This window comes from Poecilia formosa, unplaced genomic scaffold (genome assembly GCF_000485575.1).
Source record: "Poecilia formosa unplaced genomic scaffold, Poecilia_formosa-5.1.2 Scaffold407, whole genome shotgun sequence".
NCBI lineage: Eukaryota > Metazoa > Chordata > Actinopteri > Cyprinodontiformes > Poeciliidae > Poecilia > Poecilia formosa.
This window is the reverse complement of record NW_006800346.1, coordinates 277,132-301,239: the sequence shown is the minus strand read 5'-3', so window position 1 is coordinate 301,239 and position 24,108 is coordinate 277,132. Positions and strand designations below refer to the sequence as shown.

Genomic DNA, 24,108 nt, shown 5'->3' with positions numbered 1-24,108 from the left:
TCTCAAAACAACATCATTGTTTATTGCAATAACTTCTGGGACAATTTATCGTCCAGCCAAATTTGTTATGACCGGCCTAGTTGGAAGTCTTGCTCTCTCTCTCTGTTTTGCAGAGCAAATTACATGTCGTAAAAAAAAAAACTTGTTGCGTCTCAGTGTTGCTTATGATTTCATTTCATTTACTTGTTCTCAACTTAGCTAAATTTAACTCTTCATCATTCTGCAGCAACCCCCACTCTGAAGAGTGTTCTAATTGGTGAGATCGGGTTTGCATTCATTTTGCCTACCTGCATTCATTAGTAAGTGAAAATTATTGGATTTTTGACCTTCTATCCTCCAGTCACCAGGTAGGTCTGATAAATCCTAAACATCTTGGCGCATCTCCATTTAAATTTACTGTTTTTCTCCGACTGCTCTATTGGAAGACAACACATTTCTACAGTGATGTCCCTCCTGATAATCCCTCTCTGTTGCCGGTATGTCAAACATACTTAGTTGGGTGTCTTTGAGTTGTGCATTAAAGCTGCAGTCTAAAATCCTGTAAGCACTTTGTGGTTGGTGCTGTGCTGCTCGGGCTGCTGTGCCCGGCTGCTGTAGTGCGTTGTGCAAGCAGATGGATTACAGCTTTAATGAGCAGAGAGCTGTGGCCGCGGCCGGCGCGTAGCTGGCTGGTCACAGAGAGCCAGAGGAGCTGTAATCAGATCCCCTGAGCTTGGAGGGCTGGCTGCACGGTCAAAGACTCTGAGTCCCTTGTCATTACTCTGTAGCAGAGAGGAGGGGACGGTGGGACACTGACTGAATATGTGATTGAGATGGATCCGATGAGGCCGGTGTGGATGGATGAATGTCAATCTAACAGGTTTTTTTTTTTTTTTTTGAAAGAAAAATATGCAGTTTATTACTCAGAATGGAGTGGTGTGAGATTCTCACTGCATGATAACCTTGAATAATAATATCACACTTTTCCCAGTATCATGGCATTTAAATAAAAATACAATTAAAGGTGTTTTTTTTTTTAAGCTTTACATCATGTTATAATGTTATTCCCTCATCAAAAACATACTTGGAATGTTGTCTTGATCCTTTCATGCATGTCTGAGAAATCCTGTCCAAAACGCCTGGGTGGACCTAGCTCCGCCTTTGAGGCGCAGCTCCTCCTCTGAGCTGCAGTTTCCAAGCTTTCACCTCACGGAGAAGCCCTCTCTCAAGACTCATCCAATCAGCTCCTTCAGACTAGCCAGCAGCAATTAGCAAACACCTGGTGGAGCTGCACGTCTGCTGAGCTCTTTAACTCGCTTCTCTTCAGTGTAACATAAAAATGTCGCTAAAGGGTTAATAGAGGAGCCATGTCGTGACGATGGAGGCCGAGTTCCAAAGGAGCAGTGGTTTTTAAAGAGATAGAGGCCCAATTTCAAGGGTAATAAAGTCATATTTGACACATTTTTGTAACAACTGACTGTAACATAGTTACTGGATTATGCTATAAAATGCCACTATGGGCCTGGAAAAGACATAATACTTCCCCTTTAAGCAAAGCTATTTGGAATTATCTTTAGCAGCCGTGTCTTTATGCCATGCAGGCCAAAATGGACAAGTTGAGGAGAGCTGGGTCAAAAATAAGTTGCTGTTAATAAAGCTGTTTAATTTTTGCAGAACATAAATCTGTAAGTCACATTAGATCTGAAACATAAAAGTTGATGCTTCAGTCTACATTGAAGTTCAGATAAAAGACAAGTGTGCTGTGTTGCAGGTAACATTTTCTGTTCTTATTTTAGGAAGGTCAGTGAAAATCTCACCTCAAAATATTTAAATCAAGCACCTGTGGTGGTGAATGAAGTTTGTCACCAGTCTGGAATTGTGGTTGTGGGTCAAATCATTCTGATGGACACCAAGTTCACACGGGCCATCCTTTGGGCATTTTAATACTTTTTTCTAAGACACAAAAATAATAATTATTCCGTCTGCTGTAAAAAATAACATTGATAACTGAAGTTCACATACTTTAAAATGTAGAGTTACACATGTTGAATTCTTAAGTACTTGAAAACTTAAGTAGTTTCCAAGTAAACATAGTATTTTGTAGAATATTGACTTTATAAGTTTCGCTGTTCTGCTCTTTATGGCATAATGTAGAGGATGACGGCTGATCTGCAGTGTGCAGCACTGACGTTTAAAAAAAAATCAAAAGAAGGAAACGTTGAAATGACATGATGGAGCATTTTTCAGGTTTCAAAATCTTGACAGCCGTCCAACATATAGACAGTTTAATTGGCAAAATGCTGACTCAGTTGGATTACTCATACACACAAAGAATGTGTTTGGGCCATTTGCATATTTTTTAGTACATAGCAGTCATTGCATAACTCACAGTTATATACATGACAGTTTTCTTAAAAGTTAATTTATTTGAAAACAAGGTTACATTAATAAACACAGCATATATCTACCCTTTTTCTGTTTATTACTGCTCAAGGGAGTAAATCAGTTTTATTTTATTTTCAGAAGGGGGTTCTCTTGAGACTTTCAGCACTATTCCAGGGTGTCCCTAAAAAGTCCTGAATTCATGCATCTAGATTTAAGGCCTTAAAATGTCTTAAATTTCATTTTAAAAAAAATTTATAAAGTAGGCTGGTCTATAATGGGTTAATCAAAGGTTTCAAATTTGGTCTTGACTGGATATTTTAATCTTGTGTAATGTTTTTTTGTAAAACTTTTCTGTCAGGCAAAAGTTTAAGTCACACTCAGACATCTTCATTGCCTTCTGTAACTCGAGACAGTTGGGGTTACTGCTAACTAGCTGCTAACATACGTAGACATTAATGTATTTATATCTGTGTAAACACACCCATGCTAGCTAGGCTATCTGGCTAGCAGACATTACTATGGTTAGCTAGCTAGCCAGATAAGTAGCAAGCTAGCTTTTGTGTGTCTACCTTGGTAAGTGCAGATTTATCGCCTGTTGGCCAGAAGAAGTTTGTACATATCTGTGGCGACATAGGTTTGAAATTTCATTCATGCTGGTCTTTAAAATATCTAAAAAGGTCTCAAATTTGAATTGGTGAAACCTGCAGAAACCCTATTTTCAGTTTCTTACTTGTGGAATAAGTAAATATTAAATAACTATTTTGTGAAGTTAAGAAATTCAGGAGTTATTTTTCATGAATAACTTCTGATTCCTTCTTTCTGACGATGCCCAGAACACAAGAAAATTTGATGAACCTCAAATGAGACAAAGTCACAACCAAATAAAATGAAATACAGCGGTTGTTCACAAGGAGTGTATTAATAACCTCAGTTAAATTTGCCTTTCAAAGCACTACTGCAGGCACGTCTTCATCTGGTGAGACTTGCTAAGTGTTGCACTCTTATTCTGACACAAGTAGTTTCTTGGATTCCATGTTGTGTGGATAGATAGTTACTGCCTGGTTGTAGATTTTAACAAAAGAACAGCAAAAATAAGATGAAGCATAAAAACAACCTGGCAAGTTTGATCCTGAAAGCTTTATGCTCACTTTTTATGATATTTAAACATTTTTGTTTCCCATGCAACGCGAGCAGAAGCAGACAGGGATCTTAATTGACTCTGTTCTAATCCGCTCTAATCTTGTTTGGGCTGCTGATGTGAGCACTCAGCTCTTTATGCTCTTAAATGGAACCTCAGCTTTGATTCTGCCTTAAGGTGTCAGCTTTGTAGGTTTCACAGGATGACAGTTCACTCAGTATCTGTTTCCCCTTCCTTTCTTCTTTGTTTCAGTTTGTCAGAATGGTTGGTTAGCATTCTTTCTGACTCATCCTCACTCCATCAGATGCTCTCTCTTGAGCTTATTTGGTCCCTTTGTGTCTCAAATAGAATAACCGCCATATTACCGAGTGTTGGTTGAACGAAATGCTTCGACCTCTGCATCTCACTGCGTTTGTTTTCTCCTTCTCTAGACCGACCCGAATGGCCTGCCGGTGCTCCAGCAGCTCGGCCTGGACCAGAACTCGGACTTCTCGGACTCCAGCGTGCAGCAGCGGCTGGACGAGCACCGCGAGAGGATCCGCAGGGAGATCCGCAAGGAGCTGAAGATCAAGGAGGGCGCGGAGAATCTGCGCAGGGCCATCACGGACAAAAGGAAGGGCCAGCAGGTGGACTCGCAGCTCCGCAGCTCCAAGCGCAAACTGGAGACGCTCCAGGCTCAGCTGCAGGAGCTGGACGCACACATTGTTGTCAAGGGTCCGGATGACAACCAAGGTAAACAACAGGAAGGCGACGCAACGTCCGTGAACCGTTTCATCATCAGACCTGGGCAGCAAAAGTGCTGCGAAGTTCTGTTTGACTTTCAAAAACATTTCTTTACTTTGCCTTTTAAGAGGGTCTAAAAATACTCAAAAACTCACCAAAATTTAGGCGTGGCCAAATGGCTCAACAGCGCCCCCTAAGCTCAGACAGACCTATGCGTCTAATATTTGAAATTTGGTACACTGATTAATCCCTCCCAATCACTATGAGCTATTGGTGAGTCATCTTTGTGTTCTGAGCTTGGAAATTCCTACTTCTGAGTTGGAAGCCTGCTGGTGATGTGCGGAATTGCATGGCAGGTTATTGGAAGAAGGTGGCAAAGCGGCACGACCTCGGTTACAAAGTGCGAGGGTCTTTCAGCGCTACTCCAAGCCTTAATTCATTTCTGTATTTACTAAAAGTACAACTTTAGCTGTATTTATTGTGATCATTTAACAAATTTAATCAGATTAACCACACAGTTATATATTTTTTGTAGCAGAAAGCAGGTAATGTATTGTCCCAGCACTCAACGGCAACTAAGGGCAACATATCCCACTACACATGATGCATACAGGTAATGGCAAACTTGTTCAGTGGACCAACTTGACTCTCATCTGTCAGTGGATCACTGACAGATGAGATGTATTTTATTTTCTAGTTCAGGAGGGTTTAAAGGAAGTAAAATATAATTTTTAAAATATAATTTTATTTATACCCAAATAGGTTAGTCCAGAAGGTGATTATTGCCTCTGTATGATATCTCTACTGAGCAACAACGGCTCTCAAAAGTATATACGCACACTTTTAGAATCCCAGGTTTTTGATACTTTAAAAATTACAACAAATAACTTTTTTCAGATTTCTCTCCCATCTTTTAGTAGATAATTTACCCCAATTTCTGGAGACATTGTGAACGTTTGCACCGTCTCCAGGAAAACCATACACACTAAGATGCGGCCTTTACCACATGTTGATGAAGTGAACACAGAAGTAATCCGACCTCCTTTCATGTGTCTGCAGATACCACTAAGTCTCCGGGCTCAGTCAGTCGGACATCGGCCAATCAGCACCGGATCGCAGCTTTGGAGAGACAGCTAAACATCGAGCTGAAGGTCAAGCAGGGAGCAGAGAACATGATCCCAATATACTCAAGTGGGGGTACCAAGGTATACTCTCTGTTCATTTTTCACATCTGCATTTCTTTTCCCCCTTACATAATGTGCCATTCCTAAAATAATGGCCTCAGTTATTTTTTGCCAAAAGTGGGTTTTTTTTTTTTTTTTTTCTGCCAGGGCAGAAGAGTTTTAGAAAGACCAGGAGTTTTAAAATAGACAAAATCCTGATTTCAAGGCATTGAATTACAAAGTCAAATTGACATATAGAAATCTACAGGATTTTTATAAAAACCAAAGGCAGCATATAGTTACTTGATTGTGCTATAAAATGACACTATACTCCTGGAAAATACATAATATTTTAAATTGTATTGAGATGGGGAGGCCGTTCATTTTCAGAAATGTTTAGATGAATCACAGAAATTCTGCAATGCAGAGTGGGTCAAAATTCCTCTGTAGTCATAAAAACACTTATTGGAAGTTATTGGTTGATTGAGGGGAGCAATTACTTTTTCACATCATATTGACCTGAGCTGAAACTTTTTGAAAGGATAAAAAAAAACTTCTGGAAACTGGATTTATGCTATTTTTGTGTGATATAAAATTTCGTTTGATGTGTGGCAAAAAGAAGAGATATTTCTTTCCACAGCACCAAAAATCCCAATCCAGCTGCCGATTCCGACACTTAGCCTCTGCTGGTGTGTTTTGCAGGACAAGAAGCTCCTCCAGACGGCTCAGCAGATGCTGCAGGACAGCAAAACCAAAATCGACATCATCCGGATGCAGATCCGAAAGGCCATGCAGGCCACCGAGCAGTCCGATGACAACCAAAGTACCCGCTTTTGTTTTCTTCTTCTGTTTTTTTTAATTCTCTTTTAAGCTTCATCCTCTCTTTCATCCCACCTGTCACCCTTTGGACTCGGAAGAGCTGCATATTTAATGACGCGAGTGGTAATCGATCAGTTCTTGTTTCAGATCTTCACAGTGTATAGTAGTCGTCCAGTGAAGAACGAACACACACACATTTATCTATCGATATATATATATATATATATATGTGTGTGTGTGTATTCACATTGTCCATTACGGCCTTCTTAGGTTAGAGCCTTATTGATGTTCCTCCATCCCCTTGATGTTGGCCAACAACTAAAAGCCATGCCTCATTTAGCTGTGGCTGGAGAGAGGAGGCAGGGCAGGTGCAGGGGGCCAGGAAGGGAGTCTGTCTCCCAGATGGCAGCAGAAAGGGCTGCAGGGAAGGAGGAGAGGAGGAGGTGCATTCAAAGGCTTCTTGAGTGGATATTTGGGTTTTTATCCATTTAACTCCTTAAAGTTCCTTAAAGGAATCAATGTTTGAACATGCATTGGTGAAAACATATGCCATCTTACACTTTAATTTACACAGAACAACAGATCTGACTCAAATCGTTTTTGAACATTCTGGCTTTGAGATCTGCATTTCCAAAGTAGGTTTCTTTAGTTTTCAAAGGATGCGGGTGAGTCTGTGTACGGGGTGCAGTTTGTGACGTTATAATTTACAATTAACAGCAATAATTTAGGTTACTTTGCCCGTCAAAAGAGGAAAAAAATGTCAGTTTCGAACAAAGCATTTAATTAACAAACTAAATATATAGTTCCATGTTAAATATTTAGGTTGTAAGTAAAATATTTTACAGAATAAATGTCTAGCTCCATGCAACATATTTAGTTAGCAAACTAAATATTTTGTTCGTAACTAAATATTTTGCTCTGAGCAAATAAATGTTTAGTTTGGATCACAATATTTCCTAACTAATTATTTAGTTAGCTAAGTACGTAATTAGTTTTTGAGCTAAATATTGTGTTCCTAAATAGCCTAGCTAAATAGCTAAATATTTCCACTAAATTTATCTTCCAACTAAATGTTTAACTCAAACTAAATATTTAGTTTAGAGGTAAATATTTAGCTTGCTAACTAAATTGCTGCAAATTTTTTGACTAAATATTGGTAAACAAAATATTTACAGTACTGTTTATTTAGTTTGAAGTCAAATATTTAGTTACTAAAGTAAATACTTGACTTATTTAACTTGCTAACTCAATACTTTACTTGGAGCTAAATATTTAGTTTATTTTGATTACGGTACTAAATAAACATTCAGTTTGAAACTGGCATTTACAAGTAAACAAATAACATGGTGAAAATATCAACACCCTATTCTTTTTCTTTTATGACAGGCTAAATAACCCAAATTATTTCTGCTAATTTTTGACTGTGTAACTTTACAAACAGCTCCCCCTACCTGTGTGTGCACGTTGTTACAGCTGGCTGACTTATAAGTAATCTGGTATGTTGATGTTTCAAAATCAGAGCAGCTCTAAGCAAAATAGGAGCGGTGAGGGAAAGGAAGCTTGTTGGTGGATCGAAGAGGAAGTCACATTGGAAAACTTGAATATGTAACAAAAATGAAGAAATATAAAAAAACAGAGAAGCATTCAACTCAAGGATCTATTAGAGACGCACCAATCATACTATTTTGAAACAAACACAATGATTATTTAGCGTTGCTTATGCCAGCCTTCAATGTTTAGAAAAATGCCAACAGCGCAGTTGCACATTTCTGCGGCTTGGTTTCTTTTTGTGAATCCCCACCGCATGTATCCATGTGTGATGTCGACCACATGCGTTCCTGACCCCTGACCCCTGATCCATGTCTCCCAGGCAACCCGGACCTGTGCGGGGTGGAGCTGCGCGTCGAGGAGCTCTGGCACCACTATCGCGTGGAGCACGCCATGGCTGAGGGAGCCAAGAACATGCTGCGGCTGCTGGGGGCAGGGAAGGTCCAGGACAAGAAGGCCATCGCTGAGGTGAGACAACAACAACCACAGAGCGCCAAGTCAAACAAAAAATAATTTTTTTTCACATCCGATACCGATACAAATATCTGAGGTTTAGTATCGACCGATACCGATCTGATACAGAAAAACTTGACTTGAATTGACTTCAAACATTTCTTAAAATGTACTGGATTACAAATTCATTTGATAACTCTGCACCAGTACAGCACTCTTAAAAACACAAATACCTTCTCAAGCTTGGTCAAACGTGTAAAAACAGAAACTTTAATTTGTTCAATCAGTGCAGTAAGAAGAACTGCCAATAGAAAATAAATTCATTGCCTAGTCAATAAAAACATTGAATAGATCTGTCATAATAACCAATAAATCAATTAATTGTGTGATAAATTAAAACAAACTCAATAATTGCTATTGGCATGATTTATCGTTTATTTCTTTTTTTTGTCTTTCTACCAAAGACTGGATAATAAAAGCCTTCAGTCTGATGCTTTGGTCTGAACTAGACTTTATTTGAAGGACAATTTTGTTTACAAAGACTTCAAAATTCATTTTATTTGTTGTTTTGTTCATTTATTTTGGATATTTAAAATGTCTTCCAGTTCCAAATGTTCATTAAAATGTAAAGTGTACTGGTCTTTTAGAATGCGTTCTTGCGTTACTACTTCTACCATTGCCGTTAAATTACTTAAGAATGATCTAGACACAATATCATCGTTTATCGCAGTAACTTCTGGAACAATTTATTGTCCAGCAAAATTTGTTATTCTGACAGGACTGTTAACAACTAGATATCGTTTCCCTCCTCTCAAAATTAGTTGCCACTTTGTGTTGCTCCGTCACATGAAGCTGCTGTAAAACACCTCGTAGTTTGTGATTTCATCTAATGATGCACCGATCCTTTATTTATATCTGTATCAGCCCCGATATTGAAAAAGATTGAATATAAGTGGCAATATGCCCGATCCATTAGAGCAGATCTGTTCAGTCTAATTCTATGCTTTGCACTCTGAGCGACGTCATGCTTTATTATTTCTTTTACATTTATTTTACATATTTATGTACATTATATTTACATTTAATAGATCTGTCTATTAAATGTAATAATAATTGCACTTTCTGAACCATTTGAAAGCAGGTTTATTGAAGTTTATTTTTCACATTTGACCAAGGCAGTCAGCCTTTCGTTTTTGCCCGTTTCAGTTTCTTTAAACTTGTCATCCTCACCACAGGCTGGGATCAGAGTTGCGTTTATTAGCACCGGCTCTCAAAGCTCAAACTCGAACATTGAGGTCATTTCCCGTTTCCTCTGCCGCTCTGCAGGCCCAGTGCGGTCTGAGTGAGTCGTCCCAGCGTCTGGACCTGCTGCGCTGCTCCCTGGAGCAGAGGCTCCAGGAGCTCCCGGAGGATCATCCCAAGGCCTGCCTCATCAAGGAGGAGCTGGTGCTGGCCTCGTCCTCGGCGTTCAGCTCCCAGCAGAGCACCCCGTATGTGCACAACCAGTACAGCACGCTGAGCAAGCCGTCGCCACTCACAGGTACAGGCGCCGACGGGACGCCTCGCTTCGTTCCTCGTGTTCCTGCAAGAAGACGTGTTTATCAGACACCCCTGGTCTCTCTCCAGGCACTCTGCAGGTACGCCTCCTCGGCTGCGTGGGGCTGCTGGACGTCGTTCCGGGACGGAGCCGAGGGAGCCAGGTGGCTCTTCCGTCTTTCTCCCAGACGGACGGGCGCTCCTCGTTTAAGCTGATCGGCCTCTACAGCCGCAGCACCAGCAGCATGAGCCTCAAGCTGCCCGGCAAGAACGACGAGCTCTCCTGTAAGGGTCCTGTTAAAGCCCAGCTTTTCAAACCGCTCTTCGTTAATGCCAGCTACACCAGGAAGGCATAGCAGGAACTGTATTTGCTACCCAACAAATGAAAATAACTTTAGTTTCAACTTTGAAAAGTGCAATTAATGTAAACAAACAGAGTTAGAGTGGAGAAAATAAGTATTTGATCAAATTTTTTAAAGTTCTCCTGCTTACAAAGATTAATGAGTACCGTCATTTTCAACACAGTCACACCTCATCCGTGTGACGGACATGAATCAAATAGAAAACCTTTTTAAGAGAGCTGAAACTCTGTGTTGCCTAGCAACCGCTCCAAAACCTTGAAAGGTCTGGTGATGTATGGAGTAGTGGACCAACCAAAACCTAGTCCAGAACTACAGGAAACATCATGTGACTGTAAACAAAGGTTTCTGTACCCAGTTATAAAGTTTTGCTTTTCTACTGTGCTAAATATTTATTTCATGTGATAAAATGCAAGTTAATTATTTTTAAAATCATGCAACATGATTTCTAGACTTTGCTTTCAGATTGTGTCTCTCACAGTTGAGGTGTGCCTGCAATGAAAATTACAGAGCGCTCCGTTCTTTGTAAGGAAACTTGACAAATTGGCGCCGTGTGAAATAATTACTCCCTTGTCCCTGGTGAATACGTGTAAAAAGCCTTCAGACAAACTGAGCTTTATTGTTCCAGGTTTTTAGTGGGAATTACAGACATCAAAGCTTCTGGCACCTCTACTGTTGCCGACAGGGCAGCGTGATTTCTTCTCTTGGTGAAATCACAAAATCTGTTTTCAGCTCAGCCTGGAAGAAGTTTGATCATTTTAATTTCTGTCTTGATTTGGTCGTATGTTCTTGTTTTTTTTTCTTTTATTATTTTGAAATAGGTAATGATGGTCCGTTGTAAGTTCACAGTTTTCTGATTTATATTTAAATTTTTCTACATTTCAAAACATTCTCAGAGTTTTGGGAAAAGAAGAGGCCCGATTTGCTTTCCCGGGAATGTTTGTTGTAAAAACCTAAATCTAGACTCAAAGCAAGCAGTTCCTGTTAAAGCTCCAGAGTTTAGAAAACTCTGTGTGTTTGTGATGGTAGAAGAGAGAACGGCTCTATTATTATTAATCACTCCCTTACATATCCTGCTCACTGAACATGGTGGTAAAACAAATATGGGTCCTTGGTCCTACTAGCACTAATGGCTAAAACAAAAAGGCCACTTTGTCACATCATACTTGTTCCCCATAAACAAAACAATCACTAAATAGAAGATCCTAGAAACTCTAAACTGCTTTAAAAAACGTAGCATTTATACTTGACGTGTTTAAAAACATAATTTTTTTTTTTAACAAAAAAGAATAACTTGTTCACCAAATGATTTATTAGAACCAGTTATTTGTTAACATGGGCTTTTCCACCCCATTGAAGTAACTTAGAAGTTTTATTTTTCTCATTTTTAATGTGCGAGTTCATCCTGCTGCAATAAATAAGGCTTTTTTAAAACATTTTTCTCGGGGAAAGCAATAAAAAGCATTGCAACTGAGACACTTGTATGGCAGGGACGAAACAAGAACAGCTGAGAAAAAAAAACCCTGAAGAGACAAAAATCTTCACAAACAACCAAAGTCTGAATTAGGACTGAAGCGATTAATCGGATTAATCCCAATGAATCGATTATTCAAATAATCGTCAACTAATTTAGCAATCGATTAATTGTTAACTGGAGTATACAGTCTCAAAAAAGACCATTCATTAGGTGACAGAGCAACACACTCAGAGCAGCAATTAATTAAGCCAAAACTGTACAAAGAATACATTCATTTCATATATAAGGTTAAAAAAATAACCTTTGTCTGTAAATGTGTTCTAGCCAGAACTCTGGCAGTTTTAGCTTCATCTAGTTCAAATTCTGTAAAAAAAAAAAAAGAAATCCTATTGGGCACCTTTTGCTGTCTAGTTATGAAATAAGTCATCAACAGATCAGCCCTACACTGTGTTGGTGTTCACATGTTGATGCTAAAATATTTATTTTTTTAGTTAGAGATGCATCCTTTGCTACAAATGATTAAGTTGTTCACTGAAGGAATGATATGTTGCATTTTTGGCAAAATAATTATTTTGTCATTATAAAAGGAGTTATTTGTGTATTTGTATTTTTTATATACATTTCTAATACTGTGTAAAATAAGCTCAAGTGATCTAAAGAAAAGTCTGCAGAATGTCCCAGTTATTTTATCCGCTTAATCGATTAATTGATAGAATAACTAGATTACTAAAATAATCATTAGTTGTTGGTTTAATCTGAACAAGAGGCCTTCCTTCTTGAAAGGTTGCAATACACTCAATCAACTTAAACATGTTTGATCGATCAAACAAAGATTAATATGTGGACTAATCTTCTGCACGCGCAAAATATGCCTGGTAGGTTAAAGAAAACTCTAGAAGAACTTGTTAAGTGTTTTTGTTTCCCTGCTTGGTTTGCAGCGGAGGTGAGCGCAGTGCTGAAGCTGGAGAACACCATGGTGGGCCAGACGCCCTGGAGAACGGTGGGGGAGCAGGCCTGGGACCACACTTTCACCGTAGAACTGGAGCGAGTAAGACTTTGTTAGAGACATGCTGGAAATGCGTAATTATAAAGAGATTTTTTATTTTTTTCTAAAAAAAAAAAACGTGTCATGTCCTGGCTTTAGTCCCGGGAGATGGAGATAGCTGTGTACTGGAGAGATTATCGCTCGCTGTGCGCCCTGAAGTACCTGAAGCTGGAGGAGTTCCTGGACAACCAGAGGCACCAGGTCCAGCTGGAGCTGGAGCCACAGGGGCTGCTGCTGGCCGAGGTGGGGCTCCGCTCAGCAGCACGTGACCAAATACTGGGAAACAATGGCAGGGTTGAGCTGACTGTAACACGGAAACGTCTGGCTTTCAGGTGACCTTCTTCAACCCGGTCATAGAGCGAGGTCGCCGACTGCAGAGGCAGAAGAAGGTCTTCTCCAAGCAGCATGGTGGGTTCACTTCCAAACTGGACTCTGGCAACATTCTCATTCTTAAGCTAAATGTTCCACAGAGGAACCTTGGGAAAAAAATACCAGTAATTCCAGCAAACAGGAAGTTAATTCTTGTCAGACTTGCATTTTTTAGGTTTCACCAGCTGATAGAGGAGTTCTTGTCCTCAATAAGTCAATCGCTTCTGTCCATTCTGAGCAAAGACTTTCACTGTCTGGTCCACAGTGTGGATCCAGGATCTTGTTCTTCCAACCATGATCCGTATTTTGTGAGGTTTGAGATGGTAAATTTAGAGCTCTTGATTTGTGAATTAGACCTAATGTAGACTACAGTTTAGATCGGGTCTGAAAGTGGTTTTAGGTGAAACTTAGATGTAGATCATGCAAAATGCCAGAGAGCATAACCTGATTTATGCTTGATTTAAAGGTTTTATAATCCAGAAGGATTGAGCAAAGCTGCTGCTTATAAAATCTTTTATTATTATTATTCTTTCTCTCAAAGGGATTATGAACATTTCTGAAAAATCAGATCCAGGAAGCACGGCAGCTTCGTGGGGTTGGCTCTTTAAATCCACGAGAGGCGGCTCGCACCGTACGCTGATGACGTTTGGCTGTTTCTGACACGTGTCTCGCTGTGCGTTGCGTTTCAGGCAAAGCCTTCCTGCGTGCCCGTCAGATGAACGTGGACATCGCCACCTGGGTCCGCCTGCTGAGGAACGCCATCCCCACTGGGAGCAACACGCCCGCATACACACCCAACTTCTCCAGCAACACGATCGCACACACCACGGGGTATGGAAATGACTGTCCTGAGGCTAGGTCTGGTAATCTGAAGAATGTTTCTCAGGGAAAGTCAAAGTAGTTCACAGATTAGCCAGTGAAGAATGAATTGTGAACGACTTTAAACTACTGACAGTAACCGTCATTTTTGTGTTTTGTGCAGAGAAATCTCAGTGGAGAAGTTGAATCTGGACAGCGATTCTCCTCCGAAAGCAGAGACGAGGAAAGACGTGGTGGATGCCCCAGCGCCCCTGGTAAGTTGAGACGAATAGCAGCTACAGTGAAAAAGAAAGCAGGCAGAGGTTATAGCTTGGTTTCGCATGTAAGCATCGGCCGATTGTCGATATCCCTAATCTAAGGAAATATGGACAGATTTATCGGTATAACCCTAAATATAACGAGGTCCTCCAAATTAACAACGATCCCAAAAAGACTCTTCAGAAATCATTTTGAAATCTGGCTAGCATAAACTTTCTGGAACGGCACCAGCCTGCTGAAAATCTGTCTACCATGTTTAACAGCTACGTTCTTGCCAGGAAATAAGCAAGTTTTAAAAAGAAATCTCCAGTTTCTACAAGATGAGTAATCAACTCTTCATCCAGATTCATGACAGAAACTTGTTTATAACTAAATGTATAAAAGGTATATGTTTGCAGGAGGTATGCACAGTTAGCTCACAAAGGATTATGGGGTGTTTAACTGAAACTGAGAGGCAATGTGGGCAGTGTGTCCAAAAGTGTAGGAAGATATATGTACAATATCGGTAAATATCTGTCATCGGACTTGTCAGTCCAAATTTTTATATTGGTGCATCTCTACTTTGAGGTGTGCCTCTCTAATAGCCATCTAATCTAATATTTATGTGTTGAGACCTGGAGGGCAAAAAACAGCACGCTGAGGATGACTGCCATTAGTTTAGCTACCAAGTCATCAACACAAGGTGCTAAATCTTAAATATAGGTATGATGTATAAAACAAAAGTGACTCAATGCTTTGCTACAAATTGTCAGCAACTAGACAACAAGGTTGGGAAAAAGTTTTAATTAAAACAAAACAGCGAGTAGGTCAGGTATGCTAGCTTGACTTTGACAAATGTAACATGTAGACGTGCTGCAGAATTCTGTGAGTTTTGGTGAAATTAATCTGAGGGGCACTCTTTTAATGGACGGTAAATTGTGAAAATAACATGCTGGATATTGAAAGTTCCAGTTGTTATGGATAAATGGGAAAAATATATTTACTCACAGGACATTTAAAGAACTGCGTACAATGAAAATGAACAAAAATATCCAATCGGACATTTTAAACTTAGGTGAGAAAGAGTTACTATGTGAATGTTTATGTTCAGGCAATCACTTATTGATCGTTGCATCAAATGAAAACATCAAGCCTGAAAACTTAATGGACTGAACGTTTTGTTCTTTGTGAGAAATGTTTGCGTGTTTTCTGGCGTTGAATCCCGACACATTAGTGACGTTGTCAGTTAGTTGCTATGGCAATGAGTATGTGTAGCCTAGCCGACAGAGTTAGAAACAAAGAATAGGTGTGGTTTGAAGTTGTTCTTCAATGTTTTTCTGTCATTTTCCCTTTCCTGTGGCGCACTGCACTAAATTAATAACACCTACATCTCCAGGTTTCATTTCAATACAACTACTCTACTGAGGCAGGTAAAAAAAAAAAAATCGTCCTTTTGCTCTCCAGAGTTGTGTGCGTGCACGAAATTTCCATATGTAAACAATAACCTACAAGGTGTCTGCGTACATAATGTGTGTCCAACATGCTTGGACACGTCACAGCCGGGCTTCTGCTAATGAGCGCCAGAGAGATCGAATGCGAGGGGCTCAAGCGGAGTCTGAGGGCCTTCGACAGATGGTGCGTTCAGTGGGGCTGAAGCGCTACAGGATTAATTACGCTGATGTTTTTTTTAAGACAACTAATTAACCAGGAGGAAAGAGGGAAGGAGCGAGGAGGACAGGAGCAATCTGGCGTTTCATCTTTACCTCCTTTTCACTTTCACCCCGCTGTGTTTCTCCGTCCGGACAGGAGCAGACGGCCGTCATCGAGGCCCCGCCCACCCCTGACGTCCCCGCTCAGCAGCAGCCAACCAGATCGCAGTCCCAGAACTCTTTGCGCAGGTGCAGACACACAACGAGAACCCTCCCCTCTTATCCAGTGTGTCTTTCTCATCTCACACCCACTCATGATCAAAACACACTCCCGAACATGACACTTTGCAATATGGCCGCCTCAGCGTGAGATCAGGAAACCGCCTACTGGCTCAGTGTGAGCCTGTGTCAGGCTGCAACACCTGTTAATAGGGCCGAGTCATCAGTAATGAGGATTATTGCACATGTTGCCCCGGAGTGAGGAGCACTTAGCTGCTCTGAACTCCAAAATAAGGATTTTAGGAGTAAAACAGCTTCAGATTTTTTTAGTAATAATGGATTGTATTAAATAATCCCATGATTAAGACTTATAGCTACATTTAGAGCATCTTTCCCCTCCATCAAAGCCATTTATTTTTGGATTAATGAGATAATTTGAATGAATGACTTCCAACATTTAATTTCCATTTGAGATCAATAAAGTATGTTTGAACTGAATTGTAATAAAGTTATTCTAGCGATCGGTTCGGTCCTACATTTAAATATGAGAACTGAGTCTGGAAAAGTTTCCTATTTCTAGACTTTAGTCCATATCCAGCTCACTGAAGAATTTCTCCATCCATCCATCCATCCATCCATCCATCCATCCATCCATCCAGTCGTCCGTCCATCCATCCATCCATCCATCCATCCATCCATCCATCCATCCGTCCATCCATCCAGTCGTCCATCCATCCATCCATCCATCCAGTCGTCCATCCATCCATCCATCCATACATCCATACATCCATCCATCCATCCATCCATCCAGTCATCCAGTCATCCAGTACTTTGCCAAATGATAGATCTTTGATGTGTTCCCCAACCCTGGTCCTCAATGCTCACTGCCCTGCATGTTTTAGGTATTTCCTTCCTTCAGCCCAGCTGGTTTCAATCGATGACTGATTAACAGGCGTTTGTTGAACTGCAATCAGCTGAATCAGGCACATTGAATCAGGGAAACCTCTAAAACATGTAGGACAGTGTGCCTTGAGGACCAGAGTTGGGAAACACTGCATTAGGAAACCCTGGTTTTAGAAAACAGGACATAAATCTGTTTGATGTTGTTTCCCTCAGAGCCAGCAGAGGGCCTCTGTGTCTGCAGGACTTCAAGCTGATCGCAGTTCTTGGCAGGGGCCACTTTGGGAAGGTACTGCTGAACAGTCATAGTTTCTTATTTTTTTCTGAAATAAGAAAAAAATACGTTTTTTTCTTATTTCAAGGGTAGTAAGATAGTTGCACTAGAAGCTAGACCAGAAACACTCGGTGAGATTTTTGTTATTTGCAGTAAAGTCATGGAAATCTGCAGCTGGTTAAAGTTCTCTTCCTCTCCTCCTGTCAGGTGTTGCTGTCGGAGTACAAAAAAACCGGCAGCCAGTACGCCATCAAAGCCCTGAAGAAAGGAGACATCGTTGCTAGGGACGAGGTGGAAAGGTAACCAGTGCTTTACCGCTTACTCGTCACACGCTCCCCGTTCACCTCTCCCTCTCCTCTCCTCCAGTCTGATGTGTGAGAAGCGGATCTTCGAGACCGTCAACAGCTCCCACCACCCCTTCCTGGTCAACCTGTTTGCGTGCTTCCAGACGCCGGAGCACGTGTGCTTCGTCATGGAGTACACGGCGGGAGGCGACCTCATGATGCACATCCACGCCGACGTCTTCTCCGAGCCGCGGGCTGTGTGAGTTCTGGCGCCTTGCCAGGTTTAGCGGCTGAATTAAGCAGAGCTGGTTTGTGCTTTAGCTCCAGTCGGTTTGGTGAATTTCTTCCTGTTTGCATCTTATGAACAGGTTTTACTCAGCCTGCGTTGTCCTGGGTCTGCAGTTCCTTCACGACCATAAGATTGTATATCGGTGAGTACTTGGGGGGGATAATATGACTTAACTCATTTGTCAACACTAGATATAATTCCACTTCCATTTCTTTCCCAGGGATCTGAAACTGGATAATCTGCTCCTTGATGTGGAGGGTTTTGTGAAAATAGCCGACTTTGGGCTCTGTAAAGAAGGTTAGTGCTTAAAACCCATCATACACCTTGGTACAAACACAATCTAGTGGCACCAGTTTAATGCAGAAGAAAAGTGATTGGTAGCCCCCTGTACTCTGATGTTTACTTAAAAAAACTGTGTAAACAACTGCCTTCAGAAGTCATTCACCTTTATTTTTTGCTTCCTTCAAATTTTAGGTGACAAAATTAGGGAAAATAAAACCCAGGGGTGTGAATACTTTTGAAACAGACTTTAACTAAAACAGGAATAATTCCACATGTCAATTTGTACTCAGCTGCTGCTCAGAAAATGTTCATACTGTTGGCCAGACCAGCCCAGTAAAAAACTTCAAAATAAATGTATATTTATAAATACATATATATTACTAACTTTTATGTATTTATTTAATTATTGAGTTTTACATTCATGCTTCATTGAAGAATATGACTGAATGCTTTTCTATGAACTGATTATGATTCTCTGGGGGGTGACAAGCATTTTTCAAGGGGGCATGCCCCCCCCCTTATCCCCCCTTTGAGCCACCACTGCTTAAACAGAGAATATGAGTAGCATCTTCCAGGGTCGACCATGAGCTTCCACTGCTGCTGTTGCATGCTCCTCTTTGTTAGTCGCACTTTGTTATTCATGTCTAGTTTTTCACTTTTAACAACTCTTTCATGTTTTTTCCTTCCCCAGGCATGGGTTACGGAGACAGAACCAGTACTTTCTGTGGTACTCCAGAGTTTCTGGCGCCCGAGGTGCTAACGGACACGTCCTACACCAGAGCGGTGGACTGGTGGGGGCTCGGCGTACTCGTCTACGAGATGTTGGTGGGCGAGGTGAGCGCATAGTGGATGTTCTTCACTGATACGGAGGGCCACGATGAGTAGGGAGCAGCAGGGAGGAAGCTAAGCATAAGGCTAAGACACAAGTTTGTGTTGAAACTTATAGTGGTGGCTAATCTGCTAAAGCGCTATTAGCAGAGCTAATTTTTTTTTTTTTATTTAGCACATTTTTGCTTAGTCTGAGAAAGTTTGACTCAGTTGTCTTCTCTTAAATTAATTCTCTAGATAAATTCTAAAGTGTTAATCTACTTCAAAACTAACAAATATCTCTCTATAAATAGATAGTTTAATGCACACAATTAATATGGATGAACAAGTCTGGACACTAGTCTGAGTAAATGAAGAGAACTGATTTCCACATCTCATTTTTTTTCCATCCTGGTCTGTTTCAGTCTCCGTTTCCAGGTGACGATGAAGAGGAGGTGTTTGACAGCATCGTGAACGACGAGGTGCGCTACCCGCGCTTCCTCTCCACCGAGGCCATCGGCATCATGAGACGGGTTAGACTGAATCACTTCCCCCTGCTTGTTTACATTCTTATTTTTATATATATATAAAAAGTCAAATGTTAGAGACAGTGTCTAGTAAAAGTGTTCAAACCCATGACCCTTTCTATGTGCTTTATCCTGTACAACCACAAATTTCAATGTTATTTAATCAAATCTTATGTGAAAGACCTAAGTATAATCAAAGTAGCAGGTAGTTACAAAGTGGAAGTGAAACTGTGCATAATTTTCCACATTTTGTTTTACAGATAAAAATCTGAAAAGTGTGGAGTAGAGTTCTTTACTCTGACACACCAAAATGTAATCTAGTGTCTTTCAGAAGGAAGAATCTCTCTCAATGTGCAGACCTGAATCTGACTGATGTTCACATACTGTACTCTCTCCATTTTTACATTAAGGATATCAGAGAATACACACACACACACACACACAGCCTGGTGAAGGGCTAGGAATCCCTTTGCCAGGCTCTCTGTATCGATGTGTTTTTTCTAAGAGTTCCTTTGGTTTCCCTCACCAGCTGTTGAGAAGAAACCCTGAGAGGCGCCTGGGCTCCGGAGAGAAGGACGCAGAGGACGTCAAGAAACAACCGTTTTTCAGAGTGAGTCTCTCATTCCTTCAAGGTTTTCATAAACACGGTTGAATGTTTCTGTCACGATTTCACTTTCAGACATTTTAGTACCTTTAACTGCGAGACCGATGTGAATTACATAAAGCAACAGAATAATGAAATGGCAAAAGATGCTTACCTGGCTTTAATTATGGGTGTCCCGATTTGATGTTGATATCGATAATCTGTTTGATATCAACCGAAAAATGAGTATCGGGTTATATCGCCCTGCGACTAAAATCTCCGATAAAAGCAGTCCGCTCCAGGATTCCGGCCCAATATTTCTATCCAGCAGTGCCTGTGTCCTGCAACTATTAGAATGGTCAGTTGTTTTAATAACTATTGTCATTGACTATTGTTTTCTGTTAGAGTAGAATCACTTAAGCCTTTTTTGTTCCACACTACATAATAAGTGATAAATGTATGTATGTTTTGTGATAATATTGTATCCGGTCAATATCGGTATCTGCCAATGCTCAAAGCTGCGATATTCGCAAGTTTAAAAAAGTTATATCGGGACTCCTGTGACTTTAACAACCATAAAGGAATAACATCTGTAAAATTTCTCAATCCAAGAAGTTGCTAGAAGAAGCACCAGAAAAATATTTTAGACCCTTTACTGTTTTAAACAGAGATGAGAACTTCGGATAGATTTGTTTTGAGTCTACCAGCCGCTCTGTTGAAAAGCACAAACTTAACCGCCTCACTAACCGATTTAAAAACAACCCCCCTCAGGGCATGGACTGGGACGCGCTTCTCCAGAGGAAAGTCCCGCCTCCCTTCGTCCCGACCATTGTGGGGAAGGAAGACGTCAGCAACTTCGACGCGGAGTTCACCGCCGAGGCCCCCGCGCTCACGCCGCCCCGTGAGCGCCGCGCCATTTCTCGGAAGGAGCAGGACTACTTCAAGGATTTCGATTACGTCTCCGACCTCTGCTAGGGGCCCGGGGCCACGGAGTGGAGGGGTCATCGGCCCCAGCGGTCAGCCACAGACTCCGAAAGGGGAATGGTGAGGGAAGGGCGACTGTTGTGCTGCACAGGATACAGACAAACACGATGGAGAAACGAGGAATGGATCCTTTGTCTTTCTTTACGTGAGTGTGTGAGGTCGACAGGACAGCTGAACTGAATGTGGACGGACACACACACAACCTCCGGGTTGCTTTCAGAGAGGAGGGAAGCTGTGATAAGAGATTATCCAGATTATGTAAGAGATGGAAAAAATCCTCTGACGGAGACAGGAAGCTGTTTTTTTCCCCCTCCACTTCAATCTGGACTCGCCCCACACTCTTGTCGTCTCCATCCTCGCTGTTCACCGTGCGTTTCAATGTGAACCGTAACTCCCCTGCCTCAATCAGGCACTGCACTACCTGTAAACCGCCACTTGTGGGCGCCAGAGGACAGAGTAGAAGGAGAAAGTGTTTGGTTTTCATGGCCAAAGAAAACCACCACAAGTGGACGTTTTAAAGGACGAGGTGCTGTCTGCGTGTCTCTGCTGACTCATTCTCCTTCACATTCATTTCTTCTTTTCTTCGGTACATTACAGATTTTTTTTTTCAAGCATAATCACTCTTCAGAAGATTTTTTTATTTTTTTTTTTGTGATAAAATTTTTATCTCTGTCTGTGTTTCTTCTTTCTTTGTCGTTTGCTGGTATAACTTGTAGCAGCCATGGTCCAGTAAAGATGTGAAACCAACTGTGTGATAACTTTTGTCATTTATTGCTTATGTTGATTTTTCTTTTCACCATCTCATGCTGAGTTTTGGATGACATCCATCCATCCAGCCAGTCAGTGTATTTTTCATATGGTCAGGAACAGTAAATAATTTAAAATAATAATTTTCCAACTCTGGATAACAAAAAAAAAAAAACTTAGTTGGACATAAAAAAAGGCTGAAAATTATGTTTTCTTTAGGTCCCATCAGTTTTTATTGGTTTTCCGTAATATGGAAACAATTCACTTGACTCCAAAACACTTTTCAACTCATCTTGAACGTTTGAAGCGTTTGTTTATACCTTAAAATAAAAAATTTAAATTGAACTTTTTTAACATTTAGAATAAAATAAACACATAGGAACATTGTAGTTTTTGTTTGTTTGGTTTTTTTTTTCCAGTTTAAGACATTGTATTTAGCAGGAGCTATTTTGCACTATTTTGTGTTGCTCTTTAACACAAAATCCCAGTAAATATGTTAAAGTTGAGGTTTGTTTTATAACAAAATGGAAAGAAGTTCAAGGAGTTTGAATACTTCCGCGAGATTCTCCTGCGCAAGATGTACATATTTGTCTGGTCCCACTGACATCAGAAACAATTAACCACGGTAAGCAGTTTTCTGAACTCCCAAATCTTCCAGATGGATTTTGTAGATCTATCAAGAAGGTAAAATGCAATCATGTCCTCGCAGCGGAGGGACCCAGCTGTTCCCATTAATGGTTTGCCGAAAAGAACATGGCCGAGAACATTCCTGCGGCTATTAGAAATCAAATTGGGCAAATGCACTCGCAAAGGATGAGGGGGGAAATCAACCTTTCGCTCCGCTGTGTTTCCATTGACCATGTAATTGGGCGTTTTGACATTTCGAAAATACATCCACTTAATGAAAACACGCAGTATCTTAAAAATTCTGTTTTTCCATAAAACGTTTTGCCGCTAGGCTGAGGTAGTCCTGTTGTTGTTGGTTTTCTTTATTCTCTGTATCTATATTGGTTTATGCATTGCAAACACTTTTTCACACCACATGACATGAGTCATGCGATCAGTAACCGGATGTTGGCAGTGGTGCAAACCACGAAGAAGCAGACGACAACAGGAAGCAGACGGAGGTCAATGGCATGTTTTTTTAATGACTTATTGCTTGAACAAGCTTATTCACGCGGGATTTTAATTGCGTTTCTTATTTAATGAAAACACCACAATCGCAATGTTTTTTTTTCTTTTCTTTTACATTAACATAAAATTTTGAAAGTTTTAGTCACATTTGTAATGGAAAGGCAGCTAGTGTCTGTTGTGAAATTTATTGAATGTATTCAAGCACATTTGTTAAAACATTGCAGTAAATAGAGCAGCAAGTAACTGTCTTTCTGTATCTCCTTAAAATTTCATTGTTGCTAAAATGTCAGGTTTTGCATTGGTGTTCATTATATTGAGAAAAGCATTATTTTGTGTGAGTGTCTTTACACACATATGAACATGAGCTGCCATAGTACAGCCATTGAGTCATAGCCATTCTTCCAAAGTGCATTTGTGAGATCAGACACTGATGTTGGATGAGGATGTCGTCTCTAAGGTTGCGCTGGTTTCCAGTTGTGTAGGAACAAGACCAAACCATTCCCAACCTTTTTCCACAAATCAGGCATGAAAGTGATGAAACTATCTTTGCATGCTTATTGTTTATAATTTATCGGGAAAGGTTTCTTATTGTTTTTGTGACACATTTCACTTATTGATTGTTTAAAAAAAAAAACTAATCTGACGGTATGAACGGATATATTTTTACTATTTCTCCCAGTGTTTCACAGTGTCAGTAAATTTGATAATATGATTAAATGAAGTTACTATGTGCAACTTAGTGATGAAAATTACAAGTTTTTAAGTAAGTGGCGAAGCCAGGAACGTTTTTCAAGAACAATATTTGTGTTTGTGGCGCTATGAATGCTGTGCCATGCAGTTACAGCCATACAATCAATTACCAGAAAAAATTAGTTAAAACTTTTTTTAAATCATGATCTTTATCATTACCACAACAGTACTTTAAAAAAGAACCTGTATTCTGGAGCATAAAGATTTCCTTTCACAGCCACAGCCATCCATGGAAAACCTTCCCAGGAAGCTCACTGGGTATCGTTCTTTAACTGAAGGTCACATGATGCAGTGGTGGTGTTATATATATATATATATATACACACCTACCAATGGCTGGAGAAAGCTGGACTCAAGGACAGCACAGAGGCCCTCATCCTGGCCGCCCAGGAACAGGCCCTAAACACCAGAGCAATGGAGGCTCAGATCTACCACACCAGACAAGACCCAAGGTGTAGGTTGTGCAAGGAGGCCTCTGAGACAGTCCAGCAATAACAGCAGGGTGCAAGATGCTGGCAGGGAAAGCGTACATGGAACGACATAACCAAGTGGTGGGCATAGTGTACAGGAACATCTGTGCCGAATATGGACTGGAAAAAGTCCAAAGTGGGGAACACCCCCAAAGGTGG

At 40.6% G+C, this 24,108-nt stretch overlaps 1 protein-coding gene across 3 annotated transcripts in view; it reads left to right on the top strand.

Annotated features, from left to right (window-relative positions):
- The window catches only part of LOC103154952 (serine/threonine-protein kinase N1-like), a 42,074-nt gene extending 20,478 nt beyond the window's left edge, over positions 1–21,596 (top strand). For all 3 annotated transcript variants that reach the window (XM_007576442.2, XM_007576441.2, XM_007576439.2), the window contains exons 2-22: positions 3,934–4,234; positions 5,285–5,430; positions 6,091–6,211; positions 8,078–8,223; positions 9,535–9,748; positions 9,835–10,029; positions 12,519–12,628; positions 12,725–12,868; positions 12,958–13,033; positions 13,684–13,825; positions 13,977–14,067; positions 15,857–15,948; positions 17,035–17,107; positions 17,300–17,391; positions 17,459–17,635; positions 17,745–17,807; positions 17,886–17,962; positions 18,639–18,781; positions 19,180–19,287; positions 19,811–19,891; positions 20,636–21,596. In XM_007576442.2, the coding sequence (XP_007576504.1) occupies positions 3,934–4,234; positions 5,285–5,430; positions 6,091–6,211; positions 8,078–8,223; positions 9,535–9,748; positions 9,835–10,029; positions 12,519–12,628; positions 12,725–12,868; positions 12,958–13,033; positions 13,684–13,825; positions 13,977–14,067; positions 15,857–15,948; positions 17,035–17,107; positions 17,300–17,391; positions 17,459–17,635; positions 17,745–17,807; positions 17,886–17,962; positions 18,639–18,781; positions 19,180–19,287; positions 19,811–19,891; positions 20,636–20,839 (2,796 nt within the window). In that variant the 3' untranslated portion in view covers positions 20,840–21,596. The remainder of the gene's footprint in view (positions 1–3,933; positions 4,235–5,284; positions 5,431–6,090; positions 6,212–8,077; positions 8,224–9,534; positions 9,749–9,834; positions 10,030–12,518; positions 12,629–12,724; positions 12,869–12,957; positions 13,034–13,683; positions 13,826–13,976; positions 14,068–15,856; positions 15,949–17,034; positions 17,108–17,299; positions 17,392–17,458; positions 17,636–17,744; positions 17,808–17,885; positions 17,963–18,638; positions 18,782–19,179; positions 19,288–19,810; positions 19,892–20,635) is intronic.
- Positions 21,597–24,108: the final 2,512 nt, after the last annotated feature.